The sequence below is a fragment of the Peromyscus californicus genome, unplaced genomic scaffold (assembly GCF_007827085.1).
Source record: "Peromyscus californicus insignis strain IS unplaced genomic scaffold, ASM782708v3 Scaffold_13__1_contigs__length_99412109, whole genome shotgun sequence".
Classification (NCBI taxonomy): Eukaryota; Metazoa; Chordata; class Mammalia; order Rodentia; family Cricetidae; genus Peromyscus; species Peromyscus californicus.
In genome coordinates, this window is record NW_026294424.1 from 94,322,535 (window position 1) to 94,342,716 (window position 20,182).

Below are 20,182 nucleotides of genomic sequence, written 5' to 3' on the forward strand. Positions count from 1 at the left end.
TACGCTAGTCTAAAGTTGTTACTAAGACATTCTCAGGCGCACAATTGCATGAGATGGGAAAAATGGAAAACCACAGCCCTAAGAACAGCCAGTACACTTGGTGAGGGCCCAGCATGGCTGCGTTCTGTAGTTCTAAAACTCCAAACAGAAACAAAGGACTTCTTACAGACACTAATATGGTTTCAGGAATGCCTCAGAAACACACATTTTTCTACTTGGAAAACACTCAAGAACTAAAAGTCACCATCTAGAGACAAAAAGCAAAACATCAATTCATCAGCACCATGTCGAATGAGCCTCAAGTCCTTATGTTGATGAGCAGACTTATCCCTCCTCAGGGAAAAATCTGCTGCCTGAAGCTAGTATCTTCAGGAGAAAGAACAGATAAAACTCAATAAATTAAATTTTATTCATCAAAATAAACAGCTATTTTAAGGTTTGGCACTACATGAAACGTCTTCAGAACAAGAATGGGTTCAAAGACAGACGGCTTCATTATGTGCTAGAGCAGGAAACACCACTTGGTGACTACCACTCTCCAGCCATGGGTCCACAAGGTGTACCCACACCACAGCTGCCGACGCGCAAATCAGAGGGGCCGTATCAAATGCTGGCTGTCTTCCCGAGCATCCCGTGTGGTTGCACAGTTGCTGCTGGGACTCACGTCACATACAGTCCACCACATTAGTGGACCCGTGACCTACATCTCGGATCTGGCTGGTTAAACAGTCACACACGGCTACGCCGGCACCAGCCCTGCAGTGGGACACAGGTCCGACCAGCTCCCACCTGGAAAGACAGGACAAGACTGTCACCACACAGCACTGGGATCCCAACCAAAGACAATATTTGGGACTGTTGGGCTGGTTTTAAAAGACAGTAAGTTTCCAGAGGGAAAAGAGGTCTCCTCAAACTTTATATTAGTAACATAGCATTCCTCTATTGTCTCAACTTTGCTTCCCACAGCTTCAGTTTTCCACAGTAAACCATATTAAATGGGAATTTCTGGAAATAAGCCACTTGGTAAGCTTTAAATGCTATGCTGTTCTGCCTTGCCTAGGATAGCCCCTGATTGGGGTGTCATTTCTGTAGATGCTACCCACTCATTGGTCACTGAGGACCTGGACAACTATCATGGTATCAAGTTCTTTTGCTCAAATAACCTTGTTTTACTTAATAATGGTGCTAGAGTGTAAGAGCAGTGACGCCGGCAAATGGATTTCAGCATACTGCTAAACACGCTCCATTTTATTAGTAATGGTTCACCTTCTGCCATGCCTGACTTCAGCACTGAACTTTATCTTAAGCATGCATGGCAGGGGAAGCAGAGCTATCTATCCATGTCAAGTTTGATTCTACCTGTGGTCTTGGGTACCCACTCAGAGAGGGTGACCCCAGAGGATAATCAAAGAGCTCAGCCTTAATAACATGAAATGATGCGTTCCACTAAGGAAACAGGATGCTACTTACTTATTCAGCACTGGATCAAATGCCTCCACTGTGTTTAGGTATGCATTGCCGTTGTGACCGCCAACTGCAAAGATTTTGCCCATCACCGTTGCGATGCCTACTCCTCCTCGGGGAGTCGTGAGTGCTGCCACATAATCCCACTTGTTGCTTCGGGGGTCATACCGTTCAACTGAACTCAGAGGGGAGTTATCATCAAAACCACCTATGAAAGAAATATTTAAAAAATGGAATTGCATTTCATAAAAACTGACAACTAAGTCTCAACTCAACAGCTTATAAAACTCAAGCTTTTGCTGGGCCTGGTAGAACATGCCGTTAATCCCAGCACTTCGGAGGCAGAGGCAGGCCCTGCAGATCCCTGAGTTTGAGCCCAGCCTGGTCTACATTATGAGTTCCAGGACAGCCAGAACTAGGTAGAGAGACCCTGTCTCAAACAAAACAAAACAAAACCCTCAAGCTTTTGGTTTGTTTTGTTTTTTGTTTTTCCGAGACAGGGTTTCTCTGTGTAGCCCTGGCTGTTCTGGAACTCACTCTGTAGACAAGGCTGGTCTTGAACTCACAGAGATCTGCCTCCCCAGTGCTGGGATTAAAGGTGTGTGCCATCACCATATGCTTTCAAAGCTATTTTAGAGTGATTTACAGAAAAAAAAGATTACCCTAATACCTAGCTACCACCAACAACTACAATTTTCTACAAGTCAACTCTATGTAGTCAGTATTGTACTTTAACAGTAGTCTTGGATCTTTTTTTCTCTAGGTTTTGAGGCAGGGTTGCAAAAACTGAGAGGTCTTAGCCTCCTCGGTGCTGGGATTGTGGGTGTATACCACCATGCCTGGATTTAAAGTCTCAAGTGAAAAAGAACAGGAGTTGCTGTAGGAAAGACGATTTATAGGAAGGAAGCAGCCATTCATAATCCTACCTGAGGGGCAAGAAGATGGGCTCCCTCTGTGTGCAGGGAGGTCTGAGAAATACTGACCCTCACCAAACCAGGAGGCCCATCCAGAGAAAGGAACTCATTTTCCAGGGCTCTTCTTAAAACTAAGCATTCTTGCCAGCAAAACTGCTGAGCCGGTGGGCTATGGCTGAATCCTCACCTATGTTTGCCAAAGCCATGTCTTCCTCCTGTAATATAGTCTATGGGTAAGAACTTTTCAATAGAGCATAACTTAGCCCACTCCTGAGTGATGCCCAACTGTTATGTAACCTCCATCTTTTCCAGGTCCCTTCTAAGTGAGCAGCAGTTCTCTTTAGTGACTCAACCTGTTTTCCTAATATGAGGAAGTGCTGCTTCCCTGTGATCATTTCCTTAAAAATAAGGTCAGCCTTGCCAGGCAGTGGTGGCGCACACCTTTAATCCCAGCACTCGGGAGGCAGAGGCAGGCGGATCTCACTGAGTTCAAGGTCAGCCTGGTCTACAAAGTGAGTTCCAGTACAGCCAAGACTGCTTTACAGAGAAACCCTGCCTTGAAAAAACAAAACAAAACAAAACAAACAAACAGACAAACAAATAAATAAAAAAAGGTCAGCCTAACTGGCCTTGGGGGCACAAGAGCAGGAGAGCTGGCCCTGCACCTCACCAACTGCAGCACAGAGCAAGAGAGCTGGTCCTGGTGGTGTGGGTGCAGGTAAGCTGGCACCTGAAGGCATGAGAGCAGAGAACTGGCCCCGCTCCTTGCTGCCTGCTGGAGTGGGTGAGCTAGCCGGGGCAATGCTGGAGAGCTCACCCTGGTGGTATTAATGAGGGAAAGTAGGCAAGCTGACCAACTCAGCTACCACTCAGGCCCAGAACCAGAGCTATGAGTTTGCCCACCCCAACATCTACCCCATCTATGATCTGCTGGAGCACGTGAAAGAACTGGACCTGAAGATCCAAAACTACAGGACCTCCATGACACAGGACAACAACAGGATATCCAAGAGGAGTCCCAGTGAGGGCCCAGTATCAAGGGTGTAGCAGATGCCAGAGGCCTCGAACCAACCAATGACTCACTGCAGTGAACACTTACAAGTAAAGATGTATGGACTAAAGGGTAAACTGTTTGACTCACTGGGTCACACTACAGCTTCCATGATGAGGGTTGCTTTAATGTTCAATCTGAGTTGTTCTTTCTATCACATCTGTTTTAGCTACAAAGGTCCCAAAGACTTTTAAGTAGCAGCAAAAACGGCACTCCTGTGACCATGTGACACACGGTGCTGACCTATGTTAGTCTGGAAGTGTGAAAGGTTGCACACACACTGTAAGAACTTTGGTTTCCACACACTATCGCACACCACTGTCTCTGCAATGCCTGCAGTGCAAAGGAGGTGAGGGTGAGGTTAACTGTTATTTCCCTTCCTTTTCATGCAAGAGCACAGAGAGGCTCAGCATTACTGCTACTTGCAAATATTAAATACTAATAACAATAACCCACTCTTCTACCAAGAACTATAACATAACCCTCCCAGTACACTTCAGCAGCCCCCAGGATGTATAACATGCTAAGGACCTCTGAGCATAGTTCTTTCTCTGTAAGGGAGATTACCAATGACAACAGAGCAAGGCTTGTGCTGGGCACAGCTGAAGATGCCTAGAGCGCACTGTCTCCACCTCCAGAGACAGTTCTGACAGCTCACAGTCATGTGAAGCCCTGCGGGGGAGCACTGCACTGCAGCACCCTCAGGAGGCTGCTACAACCCAGGCCCTGGCTGCCTCCTTTTCATCCAGTGCAGATGGTTCCGATGCAGGTTAAGAATCCGAGGAAGCACAGCTCTAGAAGTCCTTCTAATCCAGCACTTCAATCAGTCAGACGGCAATAGAAAGACTAACACTACTTCCCACGGAAAAGCCACTCACTTTCTTGAAATTGTAATGTGCTTTGAAATGAACAGGAAGGAAAACAAGTCTTCAGGCCTTTTAGGATTGGTTTTAGCAAAGCATATTTAATTTATGTTTCTACATTTACAAATATATGTTTTATTTGAATGCAATCCCTACTTTAGATATAATCTAAGTTTTTCTTTTGGGATTTTTGTTTGTTTGCTTGAGATAGGGTCTCTCTATATATCCCTGGCTTGCCTGGACCTTACTACGTAGATCAGGGTGACCTCAAACTCACAGAGACCCACTTGCTTCTGCCTCCTAAGTGCTCGGATTAAGGGCATGTGCCATTACACCTGGCAGAAGTTTTAAATATGAAGACTGGAATCAAGAAGGCTTAATGTCAACGTTAAGAATTCAAAAGCACATCTCAGGACGGATTGAGATAACAGTTTGTTACTGTGTCATTTTATGGCATTTGTCACCGTATGTCTTGACAGATTAGAGAGATGACATGTACTCACCAACAACATATAGGCAGCCGTGAAGTTCACTAACACCATTGCCTGCTCTTCGTTGACCCATTTCCTTGACCTCTATCCACTTGTCCAGATGTGGGTGGTACCTCTCCACACTGGATAAGGAGGCCACTCCATCATTGCCACCCACTGCGTAAACATGGTTCTAAAGGAGGGAGAACATGCATCAGTTGGATCGATCTACAGTCCTAACCGATGAGCAGAATGTAGGGAAACTGGTATTTCATGAGCAATTTGGTATACAGTCAACCCTGCAGCTGCTGACGTGAATCAGACCATGGTGACCATGGACGGGGTTGGTGCCTCTCCATGGGAAGTGGCTGTGTCACTTACCACTAAAGCCACAGAGCCAACGCCTCCACGGGGAGTGTTCATTGGTGCCACTGTACTCCACTGGTCAGATTCGATGTCATATCTCTCCACGTCACTAAAGCAAGTATTGTCATCTAACCCTCCAATTGCATATATTGGGCCCCCTAAGGAGGCCAAAGCAATTCCTCTCCTGTAAAAAAAAAAAAAATGAGTAAAACAAGAAAGTTTTATCAATGCAAACCACTTCTGAGGATAATCATCAAAGCATGTGGTTTTCTTCCAATGTTTTAAAATGTACTAAAGTTTCTGAGCATGTGCTCAGATCCCTTGACCTGTACAGTGCATGGCCTACACAGGCTGCTGGAAACTTGGGTCAAGCTCTGTTTTTTTCTTTTTCTTGGGGTTGAGCCCAAAGCCTTGCATCTAACAGGAATGCATTCTACCCCCGAGCTACATCCTAACCCTAAACTCAGAACAAATAATAATGCAAAACCCAACAGAATAGTATAAAGAAATCCAAAGTGTTCAGTTACCAAATAGATAGTTATATAATCGAGGAATCAATGGTTTGATAAGAGAGCAGTCGGCTATGGATTCAAAAAGCCAACTTCAGGTCTGAACCCATGAGTTCATTTTGTTGCAGTTTCATTAAAACGCTGTACAAAGAACGTTCATTTTTCCATCACGTGCTTTGCATGCACTGCTTTATTTCTGAAGAGCATTTGTTTTTTCTTTGAAAGAAAGACTTAGCCCCTACTGAAAGTTAACTCATTGTTATATGGACAATAAAAAAGGACAAATTATAGCCACCAAAAGTTGAGCTATTCTAAATGCTACAGTAGCCTTAGAGGCCTCGGAGGATAAACACTTAACTTAGAGTTGGCTTTAGGTCCCCCCCATTTCCCTGGAAACATCAGAAACGCAAACCTCAGCTCTGCCACTCCTTAAGCTCCCTGGTCAAAGGTGTGGGATGCTCTAGTCCCAGTTATTGGCACACAGCATGTTCTCGGGTGTACTCCTAACCTGCTAATCTTTATGGTAGCCCTGTGTTTACATCATTCAACTTTTTGTTCATCCCTGTACACACTTTATTTTCAAATTATAAACCTATATTTCTGCATAAACAGATATTAATTGCAAAATGTGCACCTGAAGTAAAAGTTTAAAAGTTGACAGAGACCAGCATAAAGAACAATGCAGCTATCATCATATGGCCAGCACAGCATGAAGGGCAATGTGATTATAATCTCCCTGAGCTCTCGTCACTCCTGTGAATGTAGACAACTGTGCTGTAAACACTCTCTTCCTCTCCTTTACTGTAGACGACTGTACTGTAAACACACTACCCCTCTCCTTTACTGTAGATGACTGTACTGTAAACACACTACCCCTCTCCTTTACTGTAGACGACTGTACTGTAAACACACTACCCCTCTCCTTTACTGTAGACAACTGTACTGTAAACACACTACCCCTCTCCTTTACTGTAGACAACTGTAAACACACTACCCCTCTCCTTTACTGTAGACAACTGTAAACACACTACCCCTCTCCTTTACTGTAGACAACTGTACTGTAAACACACTACCCCTCTCCTTTACTGTAGACGACTGTACTGTAAACACACTACCCCTCTCCTTTACTGTAGACGACTGTACTGTAAACACACTACCCCTCTCCTTTACTGTAGACAACTGTACTGTAAACACACTACCCCTCTCCTTTACTGTAGACAACTGTACTGTAAACACACTACCCCTCTCCTTTACTGTAGACAACTGTACTGTAAACACACTACCCCTCTCCTTTACGGTCTATGTTTCACACTGGCACAAGCCAGCTACTCTACTCTGCACAAAACATCCACAAACCCAATCTCCCACCATGTAGTCCTGTTATAACTGATACGTTTTAGGCTTTAATATACACCCTTGTTTGACACTCCTTGAGGGTTTTGTCTACAGAATATTTGGTTTGCTTGTTTTGGGAGCTGCCACTGTTGGCTGCACTTAGTGGTGCTGGGGAATTCAACTCAGGACCTCGGGCATGTCAGGTAAGCACTATGATACAGAGCTGTCTCCTGGGGCTACTGCCTTTTCTGAATCCTGTTTTGGTGACATGATTTTAGTTGCTCTTTCATCTAGATGTTGGAAGTTACTATTCAAATCATTAATACAAATTTATAAGAGGCTTAATTACTGAATCATGTAGTTAACATTCTCCCCTTTAGACAAGCTCTAATAATCAAAATATAGTTCAATTTATTAAAGATGAGAATTTAATATATCTTAAAATTGTAAAGAAAACAGAAATTGAGAGAGCTATTTTCTTAACAAGATAATAATAAGCCTTAGTGCTAGTTAGTATCATGTTTGAGAGAAACACTACATGAATTTTCATTAAGGTCAGAAACAAGACAAAAATACCTGCTTCATTTTCTATTCATATGGCATCAAATTATCAGCCAATAAAGGAGGTATGTGAAACAGATTAGAAACCTAAGAACGTATAAGGAGGGGCTGGAGGGATGCTCAGTGGTCAAGAGCACTCACTGCTCCTGCAGAGGACTGGAGTTTGATGTCTGGCAGTCTTGTTAACCCACTTATAGACAACTGTATCTCTAGCTCCAGGGGATCTGATGTCCTCTCTGGCCTCAGTGGGCACTTGCATGCACGCATGTACATACACACACACATACACACACACACACACACACACACACACACACACACACACACACACACACAATCTATAAAGAAAAATGTATTGGAAAACTGGCAAAAGTTGGCAGCATTGCATCGATGCTTATTTCTGACACTGAACTCCAGCTGTGAGATGTTAGATACGGGAAACTGGGTGAAAGATATATGGATATACCTTGGCATGACAGGAACTTCAAGCCAGGTGATTCTTAGCTCTAGAGGGCTACCCTCCAGCACTGGAGGACTTTTAGCAGCATCCCTGAGCTCTGCCTATGAGATACTAGCAGTAACTGTCTGGCGGAGGAGGTAATATGATCTTCAGCTGAGAATACCTGACACCTGGAACTCTACATACTCTTGGATAACAAGTGTAAGGCCTGCCTGGAAGACATGAGATCCTGTCTCGATACAACACAACAAAACAAAAAGAAACAGAGCACAATACCAAGGGCTGCTGAGGTGGCTCAGCAGACAAAGGCATTTGCCACTGAGCTTGATGACCTGAGCCTGACCCCTGGAAACCATGATGGAAGGAGAGAACTGACTCCTGTGAGCTCTCCCTGACCTCCACACATGCACTCCTGGTGCAGGGAGGCATGCACCTCCCTTCTCCTCCACCAAATAAATAAATGAGTGCAAAAAGCATTTTAAATAAAATTAGACAAAATGAACAAAAAAAGGAATGCTACCATATTTGCAACTTTTCTGGAAAACCAAAAACAACAACAACAAAAAACCTAAAGTCGTTTCAAACAAAAAGTTTCCTAAAGAGCAGCAAGGCTTCCTACAGAAGACTGTGACTACCATGATGGGAACTAAAAGGCAAAAGTCCATTCAAACCAGTTTGAAAGTGCGTGTGTGAGTGTGTGTGCACGCACATGTGTGTACAGGTGCTGGAGGAGTCCACAACAGGGTGTCAGCCTCACAAAGCTGGAGTTATAGGTGGTTGTGAGCTGCTCGATGTGGGTGCTGTGAACTGAACCTCTGGAAGAGCTGCACACACCTTAACTGCTGATCCATCTGGCTACATCCTTATGATTCCATTATTTTTTTTTAAACATTTATTTATTTTATGTGCATTAGTGTTTTGCCTGCATGTATGTCTGTGTGAGGGTGTCTGATCCTCTGGAACTAGAGTTACAGACAATTGTTAGCTGCCATGTGGGTGCTGGGAATTGAACCCTGGTCTTCTGGAAGAGTGCTATTGACCACAGAGCCATCTCTCCAGCCCCCTATGATTCCATTCTTAAATACAAAAAATTGTGATTCTTTGCCAAAACGGGCTTGAGAAGGATAAGTTTCTAAATTTAGAAGAAAACTTCAAAATAAGATTTTTTTTTTCAGTATTGTCTTTTAACTTTACACTATCAATTCAATAGGAATTTGCAGGGACCTACCTCTTGGTGTTCATTGACGCCTTCATCATCCATTTATTAGTGAGAGGATCAAACATCTCCATGCTACCTAAATGCTCATTTCCATCATGTCCACCCACTGCATACACTTTACCTGTCAAAAAAAGAAGTATTTTTATTTAATTCCCAAGTGTTACTGTTTACATGTAAACAATACATGACTAGAATGTCATAATAAATTAACTTTTAACATTTTTTTCTGCTCAACATTGAATTGAGGTCATCAGTAGGAAGTGAAAAATCAGTGCAAGCTTTCAATAAACATGTCCTTGTGTGTACAGCTATAATGCTTCCAAACATCATTCTTGGTTTTCACCACTTTTTCTCAAATAGTAAATGAAATCATTAATTCTGCTTTCAAAACAGGTCAATAAAATGGAAAAAGGCTAACAACAAATAAGGAAAATATAAAACTGTTAATACAAAATGACCAACCTTTTTCTGAGTAAAAAAAAATACAGAAAGTGAGAAGACTGTGGTCTATCACCAAACTATATCCTCAGCTGCCTCGGCATTTTCCTACACTGTACAGTTAGAGAAACAAGATTTTAAATCATTACTAAAAATTAATTAACTTCAGAACCCTAGAGAAATTGTTAGAAGGATTTTAAGAATCACCGTTTCTTCATTTTATGAGAGTCCTAATGTTTCTGAAAACACAGAGGCTGGGGATAGCTCAGCAGTCAAGAGTGCTTGGTGCTCTTGCAGACAACCCAACAGTACCACACTGATGCTCGAAACTGTCCAGAACCCCGTTCCAGTGGGATCTGATGCCCTCTTCTGGCCTCTTCTTGCACCACGTACACACATGGTGTACATACATACATGCAGACACACAGTCATACACATAAAATAAAATTAGCTGGGTGGTGGTGGCGGCACACCTTTAATCCAGCACTTGATAGATCTCTGACTTTGAGCAAGCCTGGTCTACAGAGCGAGTTCTAGGACAGTCAGGGCTACAGAGAAACCCTGTCTCAGAAAACCAAAAATGAATAAACAAATAAATAAACAAACAATAAAATAAATAATAAAAAATCTCTTAAAATATATAAAAAATAACTAAGGAGCTAGGAATGTAGCTCAGTTGGCAGAGTTCTTGCCTACCACACAGGAAACCCTGAGTCAGCTCCCAGCACTGAGTAAACTAGATGTGGTGTGCACACCTGTGATCCCAGCCCAAGAGGTAGAAGCAGGAAGATCAGAGGTTCAATGTCAGCCTCAGGTACACAGTGAGTTTCAAGACACAAGGGACCTTCTCTTGAAAATTTTAGTAAAAACTAAAACTGATTTAGAACTAAAATATTTACGATAATTGATCCCAGGACATTTCATACATAAGGCAAGTGTTCTACCACTGAGACACGTTTCCAGCCCTTGGCAACTTGAACCAGGGTCTTGCCATGTAGCTCAGGCTGGCCTGGAACCAAAATCCTCCTGCCTCAGTCTCCAAATGCTGGGATTATAAGTATGTGCCACCATGCCCAGCCACAAGAATTTTGCTTTCCAGCTGCTCATTTTAAAATTTATATACCAATTTGATAATTTGTATAGCAATATACTAATTTCTATACCAACATGCCAAGCATCTGTGGACAGAGGCAAGCAAATGACCACCACTCAAAAATTTCATCAATATATTAAAATACTTTACAGTTAATATGTTTCCTTATAAAAAGAAAATCTCAAAGCTCGTGTAATTAAGAAAAGCACCATGGTTTTACGATATCATTCAGCAACAACAGACCCACCTTCCACAGAGATCACACCCACATGCCGCCTTCGGCTATTCATTTCTGGTCCAAAGAACCAACTGTTTTTGTTGATAGAATAGCATTCAATACTACGAAAGGGGTCACCAGATCCACCTCGACCACCTACACAGAACAGCACACCTGAAAGCAAAGCCACAAGACACAGATCAATAGCATGGCTTTTTAAAACTTTATTTTTAATTAGTGGGGAAAACAATTGTCAAATTCTGAGTAACTTTTTTAAAGGGTGAGCTATGAAATCTAATTTTCTTTTTGTCCCCTTTCCTTGAACTTCTCAAAGAATGTGATTCATCAGTTATCTATCCTTTTCTGTATGCTCGCTCATTACAAGTGTCCTTGCTAAAGTCCTAACAGTCATTTCACTTGTTTTTGTCTAGGAAAAAGGACACACATACTCATATAATGCAAAGAGGGCCTCTGTCCCGGCCACTGCGGAGCTGCCCGCCTTAATCAACCTCTAAAGCCTCCCCACTGAACATAAATGCAGAGTCAAGTACGTTCACTCACCTGTTTGGGAAATTCCTTTCTTTGGTGCCTGTGACACCCAGGTTTCCTTTCTGCTTTCATGTTCCACACACTGCCCACTCATCACTGTCTACACTCTCAGGAGAGGTTCATCTCTGTGTTAAATTGCTCGTATCACGGTATCTTCAACTAACATGCCTAAGCTATGCTGCCACCTGAGCCTACAGAGCCCTGAGACCAGTGTGCCCAGAGCATCTCCTTCCTTCCTTTCCCAACATGTCACGCCTGTCAAGCTGCCACTATCTCGGTGCAGGTCTCCACCAGCTACAGCTCAGTTGCAAGATCCAGCCTGTCCTCACTAAGAAGTCATTTTGCTTCTAGACTGCCAACAGAACTGTGATGGTTTAAATGAAAACGGCCCCCATAGGCCCACAGGGAGTGTCACTATTAGGAAGTGTGGCGTTGTTGGAGTAGGTGTGGCCTTATTGGAGGAAGTGTGTCACTGGGGGTGGGCTTTGAGGTTTCAGATGCTCAAGCCTGGCCCAGTTTGCTGTTCTCTTTTCCTGCTGCCATGGATCTGGGTGTAGAACTCTCAGCTACTCCTCCAGCACCATATCTGCCTGAATGCCACCATGTCCTGCCATGATGACAACGGACTGAGCCCCTGAAACTGTAAGCCACCCCAATTAGATGTTTTCCTTTATAAGAGTTGCTGTGGCCGGGCGGTTGTGGTGCACACCTTTAATCCCAGCACTCGGGAGGCAGAGGCAGGTGGATCTCTGTGAGTTCGAGGCCAGCCTGGGCTACAGAGTGAGTTCCAGGAAAAAGCTACACAGAGAAACTGTCTCGAAATATCAAAAAAAAAATTATTAAAAAAAAAAAGAGTTGTTGTGGTCATGGTGTCTCTTCACAGAAATAAAACCCTAACAAAGACAAGGACAATCCGATAAAAGACTGTTTCAACACTCTCCCATAACCTCTACCCAAAAACTTCAGCAAATGCCCTGAACTGTAAAAATGGTTAAAATGACATATTTTATATCTATTTATCACAACTGAGAAAAAGCAACTTTAATGTAATTCAGAATCAGTATTCAGAAGGTATAAAGTAGAGATCTGGGGTCTGACCCTCAGAGTCTCTGATTCAGTCATTTAGGGAAAGATTTAAGGATTGTATTTCTAACAGGCTCCTGGGGGTGACCGTTTTCATCACACTCTGAGTGCCTTCAAGGTAAAACTAGAGATGTGCTCAGGGTTAGAATGTTTGTCTGAGGGCTGGGAATCATCCTCAGGACTGCAAGAAAAACAAATGATGCCTTTATCACAGCATAAATGCCCTCTAGTCTAACCCTACCAACAGTTCAAGCTCCAGCGCATGCATCCAGTGCCCATCCTTGGAGCTCCTACAGCGCTTTTGGTAATTATCATTCACCTACACATGACTGAAATGTCCATACGCTGACAACTGCCACCCCAAACTAGAGTACGACTGTGGTAGTGAGCATTATGCACTAACTAGATAGTGCCTGGCATGTGCTCAGCTGTGGAAGTGAGTGTTTACACACTAACTAGATAGTGCCTGGCATGTGCTCAGCTGTTTCAAAGTGAGCATTTACACACTAACAGATAGTGCCTGGCATGTGCTCAGCTGTGGAAGTGAGTGTTTATACACTAACTAGACAGTACCTGGCATGTGCTCACTGTAGAAGTGAACATTTACACACGAATTAGACAGTACCTGGCATGTGCTCACCATGGAAGTGAGCATTTACACACTAACTAGATAGTGCCTGGCATGTCCTTGGCACTCTGGGGAGGTAAAGGAGGCTTCTGAAGAGCATTCCCGCTAACTGGCATCCTGAAGACCATCTATGTATTATTTAAAACAAAGGCTGAGCTTTACTTTCTCTTTAAAACTTTTCCTGTCCCTTACAAAGTAGCCACCACCACTCGGCACCCCGCACTTGGTGGCCCCAGCAAAGCACCTGCACTCCTCTACTGAATTTATCTCTTCAATTATCTTTCCCCAACCAGGCTGTTTGTCTGCTTTTCTACAGCCCGTTCCAGAGTCTGCAACGGAGGAGGCATTTAATGTCTGCTGAGTGACTACGGAAATGAGTGAGTTGACCCACTCGTGCTCCCTTTCCCACTAATTCAACACTTTGAGTCAGAGAAGCTCAGGTAAGAGGAGACCTAAAAGATCACGCAGTCAAGTTGATAATAAACCAAGGCCTCGAAAGATTAACAGCGGCAGGAATAGAATCCCAGAATGTAATCTTATCTCAGATGACATTTTTTCTAAACTACATCAGTCACCTTTGAACATGTTATGAAAGAAAAAAACAAACAAAAAGCTAAAATGGAGGCAAAAATATCAGAATACAAATGTGGTTTCTGTCTAGTTTGGAAAATTCCAGCCCCATTACTGGTTGTCTCTTCCCTAAATGGAAGAACACCATCTACCTCATAAAAGGCTGAGTCCTTTGTTAAAACCCGCTCTGTAATGTTCTTATGATATATGAGACCACACACTGACATTTGGTATATTTTGGCATGAACTGAGGCTGCTGAGATGGTGAATTTAAATCTGGGTTTGTAGAATGCTTGCCTAGCATGCACAGAGCCCTGGGCTTCACCCCACAGCAAACAAACCAGCAGAGAAAACAGTGGACTTAAAGATTTTAATTAAACATCTTAAACGTATGAGACAGGATTCACAAAAATAGAGTTCCGTGATGGGGAAAAAAAAAAGGACCCTTTTTTAAAGACATGGTTGGTCTGGAAGTTTACATAGTCACTGTGTAGACTAGGCTGGCATCAAACTCACAAGATAAAAATCTACCTCCCTCTCTCTCAAAAAAGTGCTGGGATTAAAGACATAACTAAAAGTGCTGCTGGCTGTAACTGAAAACCTTAATTCTACTTACTAACATAAAAAGAAGAAACAATGGCTAATTATTTAGAAGAACATCTCCAGAAGCAGGTGGGCTCATACTGAAGGAACCCTTTTCTGTGGTATCAGGCTAGTCCCACATCACTATTGGGTAACAATGCAGAGGAAACCTCTGTACAGGATTCCGTTTGCTGAGCTGTTGGACTTCACTAATGTTCTCTCATCCTGGTCAGCCAGGGATACACGGGGACTTCAGGCAAGCCTGGGTTGTATACCCATCTCACACACACACACACACACACACACACACACACACACACACACACACACACACACTTTTCTTGGGGAAATATAAAGTCTAAAAGTGGTATAACTAATGTGAAGCTGTATGCTCCTTAAATGTAAGAGTTTTAAATTCTAAGGGCTTAACAGCCCTTCATACAAATGTTTTTATGCTTTTCTTTGATTTGGTAAAATATAATGACAAGTACTGAAATATGTAATGTGTGTCAAGCTCAAAGTTTGGCACTATAGATACGAGCCTTAAAGATCTTCAGCCATTTCTTAAGAACATGTCAATCTCAAGACATGTCAATAAACAGATTACAAAGCAACATAGCCAAACAAATTCCAACAAAGCTCTCTAAAGGCACAAATGGTGGCCAAAGAATCAGGGAGGACCTCAGAGGAAAAGCTATTACTCCAGACTCTGTAGAATTTACAGTCTTTTATAAAAACTGGCTATTGTAGCCAGGCACAGCAGTGCATGACTATGATCAAGCATTCAGGAGGCAGAGGCAGGGCTGTGAGTTTAAGGACAGCCTGGGCTACAATGGGATTCTGTCTCATTAAAGCAAACTCAAAAAACCAAGAAATTGCTGTGTTAGTAAAACTAAATGATGTACATTAAGAATCGTGGATACACACATAAACCTACATACTAATTATTATCTTAAGACACTCAGACCCAAATTATCTGACTATTAAGTTTAGGCATACATAACCCAGCCCTCAGATATATCAAATGCCCTTTCTGACTAACCCAGCCCTCAGATATATCAAATGCCCTTTCTGGCAAGTGGCTGAAATGAGCATAATTTACTCACCAGCCGTATGCTTCCTTGGGGTAGTGCGGACCGTGTACTCAAAGTCAGGGACCGGTTTGCTGCTCAAATGAAGGTGATAGTTCCTTGCTTCATCCAAGAGATCTCTACATTTTAGGTTTTGCTTGACAATCTGTTCTTTTGCCACAACACCCATAAGAAAATCAACTGGCAATAATGGCAGACGAACCTACGATCATGAACAATTACAAGTGGAAAGTTAGAAGTTGAAAATAATTGTTACACATGCTTTAAAAAATCCAATTATAATCTTGCTTTGAATATGTTTTCTTCCTCTGAATAAAAATATAAATAAATTTGCTCTTAATATGTTAAGATTTTGATAACACCATTAAGACTTTTTATTAAATTTGAGCATAACTGAGCTGGTGACTCACGTCTGCAGTCCCAGAATATGGGAGGCCAAGAGAGAAGGGCTCTGGATTTGGGGCCAGTCTAAGTGACAGAGTACCAGGCTAGTCTGGGCTATATAGACTCTGTGTCCAAACAACAAACTGAATTAAGTACCCAATGGTTTTAGCTTTGTTTTGTTTTGAGACACATTTTAACGCAGCCCTGGCTGGTCTCAAACCTGCTGTGTAGCCCAGGATGCTTCCCAGCTCTGCTCCTCTTGCCTTATCTCCTAAGTGCTGCAATTACAGGCACGCATCACCACGTCTGCCTTGGGCTGTGCTGAGGATCAAACCCAGGGCTTTATCCATGGTAGGCAAGCATTCTGTCCACTGAGCTACATCCCTACCCTGATCCAGTATTTTTATCAATTATCAAGTTTTAACAAAGCATTAATTCAGAAAAAGGTAAGTAAGTGAAACTATTCCTCTTCAGGTAGCATCATTTTACTTCTCAGTAAACAAAGTCAACCAAAGGAGGAAGAGGTGGAGGGAGAACAAGAGGAGACAGCAGGAAGGAAATGGACCACGGGGTACAGGTCCTGGAAGGCCTCGTTGTTAGTTCCTTACCAAAGTACCCACAGTACAGCTACAACACAGTGACAATCATAACACACATTCCTGAAGTTTCAGAATAAACTTCAGCATGCAAAGTGATGCCATGTGGCTTTTTTTCAGAATAGATCTACAATTGTTAGGAATGGCTACACTTTCATTAGGAAAATGCTTCATTAAAACTTAGAAACTTCAGCCGGGCGGTGGTGGCGCACGCCTTTAATCCCAGCACTCGGGAGGCAGAGCCTGGCGGATCTCTGTGAGTTCGAGGCCAGCCTGGGCTACCAAGTGAGTTCCAGGAAAGGCGCAAAGCTACACAGAGAAACCCTGTCTCGAAAAACCAAAAAAAACAAAAAAAAACAAAAAAAAACTTAGAAACTTCATAATAAAGTCAGATATAGGTTTCAGGTAGAACTATTTCCTAACACAGTCTCCATTACTATTTCATATGAATATTTTAAATATTTGAACTAAAAATCATTCCAATACAAGATATGAAGATTATCTTTAGTGTAGGAACTGTACAGGACATGAGGAGTTAACTCCAGATTGCACCCCTTCAGACACATGACAGCACACAGCAATGCACAACATGGACTTGCTCCCACCTAACCTCATCCCCACACAGTCCTACTTCAGCCCTACCTGTGCAAGTGTCTCATCCAGCCATTTGGAATGATGCTGGGGATTGGCAAGAAGCCACTTGATAGCAGCACTGTAGACCTGCTTTTCACTGTCGATGTTGAGATCACTGGAGGACAGAAGCTTGTGGAGGTGCTGGGGTGACACACTTACGAAGTCTTCACACTCCACAACTTCAGTAAAGTGCTCACAGGCATACTGGTCCGCCATGTCCATCAGGTCTATTCGGTTGTGACTCTCCGCAAAGGCTCGTACTGCCAGGCAATTGGAGGGATGAAAATGTAACTTCATATATTCACAGCAAGCCCTGGCCACCAGTTCCACCTGCAGGATACAGGCTGCATACAGGAGAGGCTGGACGTTGTCTACTGTCAAAGTGAGCCGTGAAGAGTAGACGAATTTCACCAAGTCTTCCACGGCATCACCATCAAAGTCTCGAATCTCAATCAGCGCCTGCTTGGCTTCAGCCATTTCAGAAAGAAACATGGCTCTGAAGTAGGGAATCACACAAGCTAGCACCAATTTGTGACAGGAGATCAGCTTTGAGCCAACCTGTTCAAAATAGCACACACAATGAGAGGGCAGTTCCAGAGCACACTCACCCTCACGTCAGCAGAGAACACAGGCTGTAGACAAGGACAAGGTTCTAAGCAGCTTGGACTCGAGGGTCATCTGAATAACGCAATCCTTTAGCTATTTAGCCTTCAACCTAGGCCAGTTTCTTTTTTGTTTTGGTTTTTCGAGACAGGGTTTCTCTGTGAGCTTTGCGCCTTTCCTGGATCTCGCGCTGTAGACCAGGCTGGCCTCGAACTCACAGAGATCCGCCTGCCTCTGCCTCCCGAGTGCTGGGATTAAAGGCGTGCGCCACCACCGCCCGGCGCCAGTTTCTTAAAGTCAGGTAATTTTCATCTCCCAAGTTTTCCACACTGAACTATTGTTTTCTATATTATATCATATTTGAGGATCATTTCGTGAAATAGTAAACATTTTTAAGGTAGCCTAAAAATATCATTTTAACAGTTATCTGAGGGCTGGGACTATACCTTAGTGATAGTGTGCTTGCCTTGCATGTGTGAGGCCTTAAGTTGAATTCCCAGCCACAAAAGTAAAAATTGACAACACTCTATTACATAATAGTGCAATTTCCAGAGAATCATTATTTTAATACTAATTTCCCACCAAAGCTATAAAAATCAATAGCTAGAGGGGTAGTTTGAAAGAGAATGGCTCCCATAGGCTAATATAATTGAGAGTTTGGTTCTGAGTGGGTGGAACTGTTTGGGAAGGATTAGGAGGTGTGGCCTTTTTGGAGAAGGGCTTTGAGATTTCAAAAGTCCATGCCATTCCCAGTTAGCTCTCTTTCTTTCTTTCTTTCTGCCTCTTGGTTGTTGTCTCAACATTTAAGCTGTCAACTACTGCTCCATCACTATGCCTGCCAACCTGCCTGATAATCACATTCTCTGCCATGATGGTCATGGACTCACTCTCTGATACTGTAAGCCCCCGATAAATGCTTTCTTTTATAAGTTGCCTGAGCACAATGTCTCTTCACAGCAACAGAAGAGTAACTAAGACAGCCAGCCAATTATTTTCATGTAGATTATAATAAAACTTTGATCTTCTACACCTCTATTTCAATTTCTTGATCTAAAAAAAAACAAAAAAAAAATTTAAAATGTGGTCATGCCCTCCCAACCCCAATGTACTCTTTTAGAATAACTACACATCCTAAAGTCTAAAGATCTTTGGATAACCATATATGAAATACACAAAAACCTGGCCTTTTACTATATCAACTCTTCTCTGATGTTATATATTTTATCATATTCTGTAAAGTTTATTTCTGTATTTTCCTTTCTGGTACATAACAATACTTATCAGTTAGCAAAAACATTTAATCTTCCCGCAGTTTCCCCAACAAAACAGCTGCCTTAGAGGTAGGAGTTTGTCTTAGCATGTGAGTACTCAGTCCACTCACTAGCACCTAAACAATAAAGGTTGTAAAAATGCTCACCCAAATATAACTTTAGAGCTTTCCTTGAAAGGAAAGTATTTACTTATTTTCCTTATATAAATAAATATACAGTATTTAAAAATATTCCCACTAGTAAACATAATAGTACATAAACAATTTTACCTCCTGTAACGATCTGGCTGGTTTTGTTTGAGGTATTGTGCCTATGCAGTTCGTTTGGAAATGTAGGGTGAAGTTCTAGTTTTTGAAAGCTATTATTATAAACTATGTAGGATAATCAGGAACATAGGTTAGTGGTTAGTCATTTATGACAATCAAATTTGTAGATTTGCATTCCAGATCATATAGAGATATATTTTAGATAGGTGGTCTTGAAACCTTTCAAAGACCTATGGAATATGGCATTTAAAATGTTTAGTTAACCTAAAGTTTTTCATGACAATGAGACATATCTGCTCCTGGCAGCACCAATTTACTTCAGAGATGATGGGCATTGAAGAGACTCCTTATGGAGTTTGCTTTCATTGTGCCAAGGTTAGCCACTGGGCAAAGAAACTGCTCTTGCCTTTGACAGCTGACAATGTGCTGTGCAGACTGGACATGCAGGACACACAGGAAAAAGACTGTTGAACTTTGCCAAAGCAAGGCAGGATAGTCCTTCAAAATTCCTGCTTCACACAAGAGTCTGCCAGATATTCTGCAGGACACAGAAGAAAATGACTGATGAATTTTGCCAAAAGAAGGCAAGACAGTCTTTCATATTTCCTGCTTCACTGAAAAGTCTGCCAGATACTCTAGCTGGCACATACCCAAGACGACACAAAAGTTGGCAGAGGATGCAATGGGGGAGTAGAACTGGAAGGAGTTGGGGCATGGGGCTGAATATGATCAAAATACAATGTATTTTGGGAATTCTTTGGGAATCTCATCCCAAAGAATTAATGAAGGGAAAAACTTCCTTATAAAGTTTTTAACAACTCACTGGACAGATTACAGCAATGAGACAGAGGTAAAAATCTCAGACACATAGCAAAAACAGCTAAGAAAACAACCAAAACTTCTTGACTTTTAGGTACAAAAAAGAAATCAAGAGTTTCAAATTCACAAATTAAAAACATCTGAATA

At 42.4% G+C, this 20,182-nt stretch overlaps 1 protein-coding gene across 6 annotated transcripts in view; it reads right to left on the reverse strand.

Annotated features, from left to right (window-relative positions):
• Positions 1-391: 391 nt before the first annotated feature.
• The window catches only part of Klhl8 (kelch like family member 8), a 58,948-nt gene continuing 39,157 nt past the window's right edge, over positions 392-20,182 (reverse strand). For all 6 annotated transcript variants that reach the window (XM_052735564.1, XM_052735562.1, XM_052735560.1 and 3 more), the window contains 8 exons: positions 17,086-17,634; positions 15,479-15,665; positions 10,991-11,134; positions 9,222-9,333; positions 5,144-5,312; positions 4,796-4,955; positions 1,471-1,672; positions 392-789 (listed from right to left, as the gene is read on the reverse strand). In XM_052735564.1, coding sequence (XP_052591524.1) covers positions 666-789; positions 1,471-1,672; positions 4,796-4,955; positions 5,144-5,312; positions 9,222-9,333; positions 10,991-11,134; positions 15,479-15,665; positions 17,086-17,634 — 1,647 coding nt within the window. In that variant the 3' untranslated portion in view covers positions 392-665. The remainder of the gene's footprint in view (positions 790-1,470; positions 1,673-4,795; positions 4,956-5,143; positions 5,313-9,221; positions 9,334-10,990; positions 11,135-15,478; positions 15,666-17,085; positions 17,635-20,182) is intronic.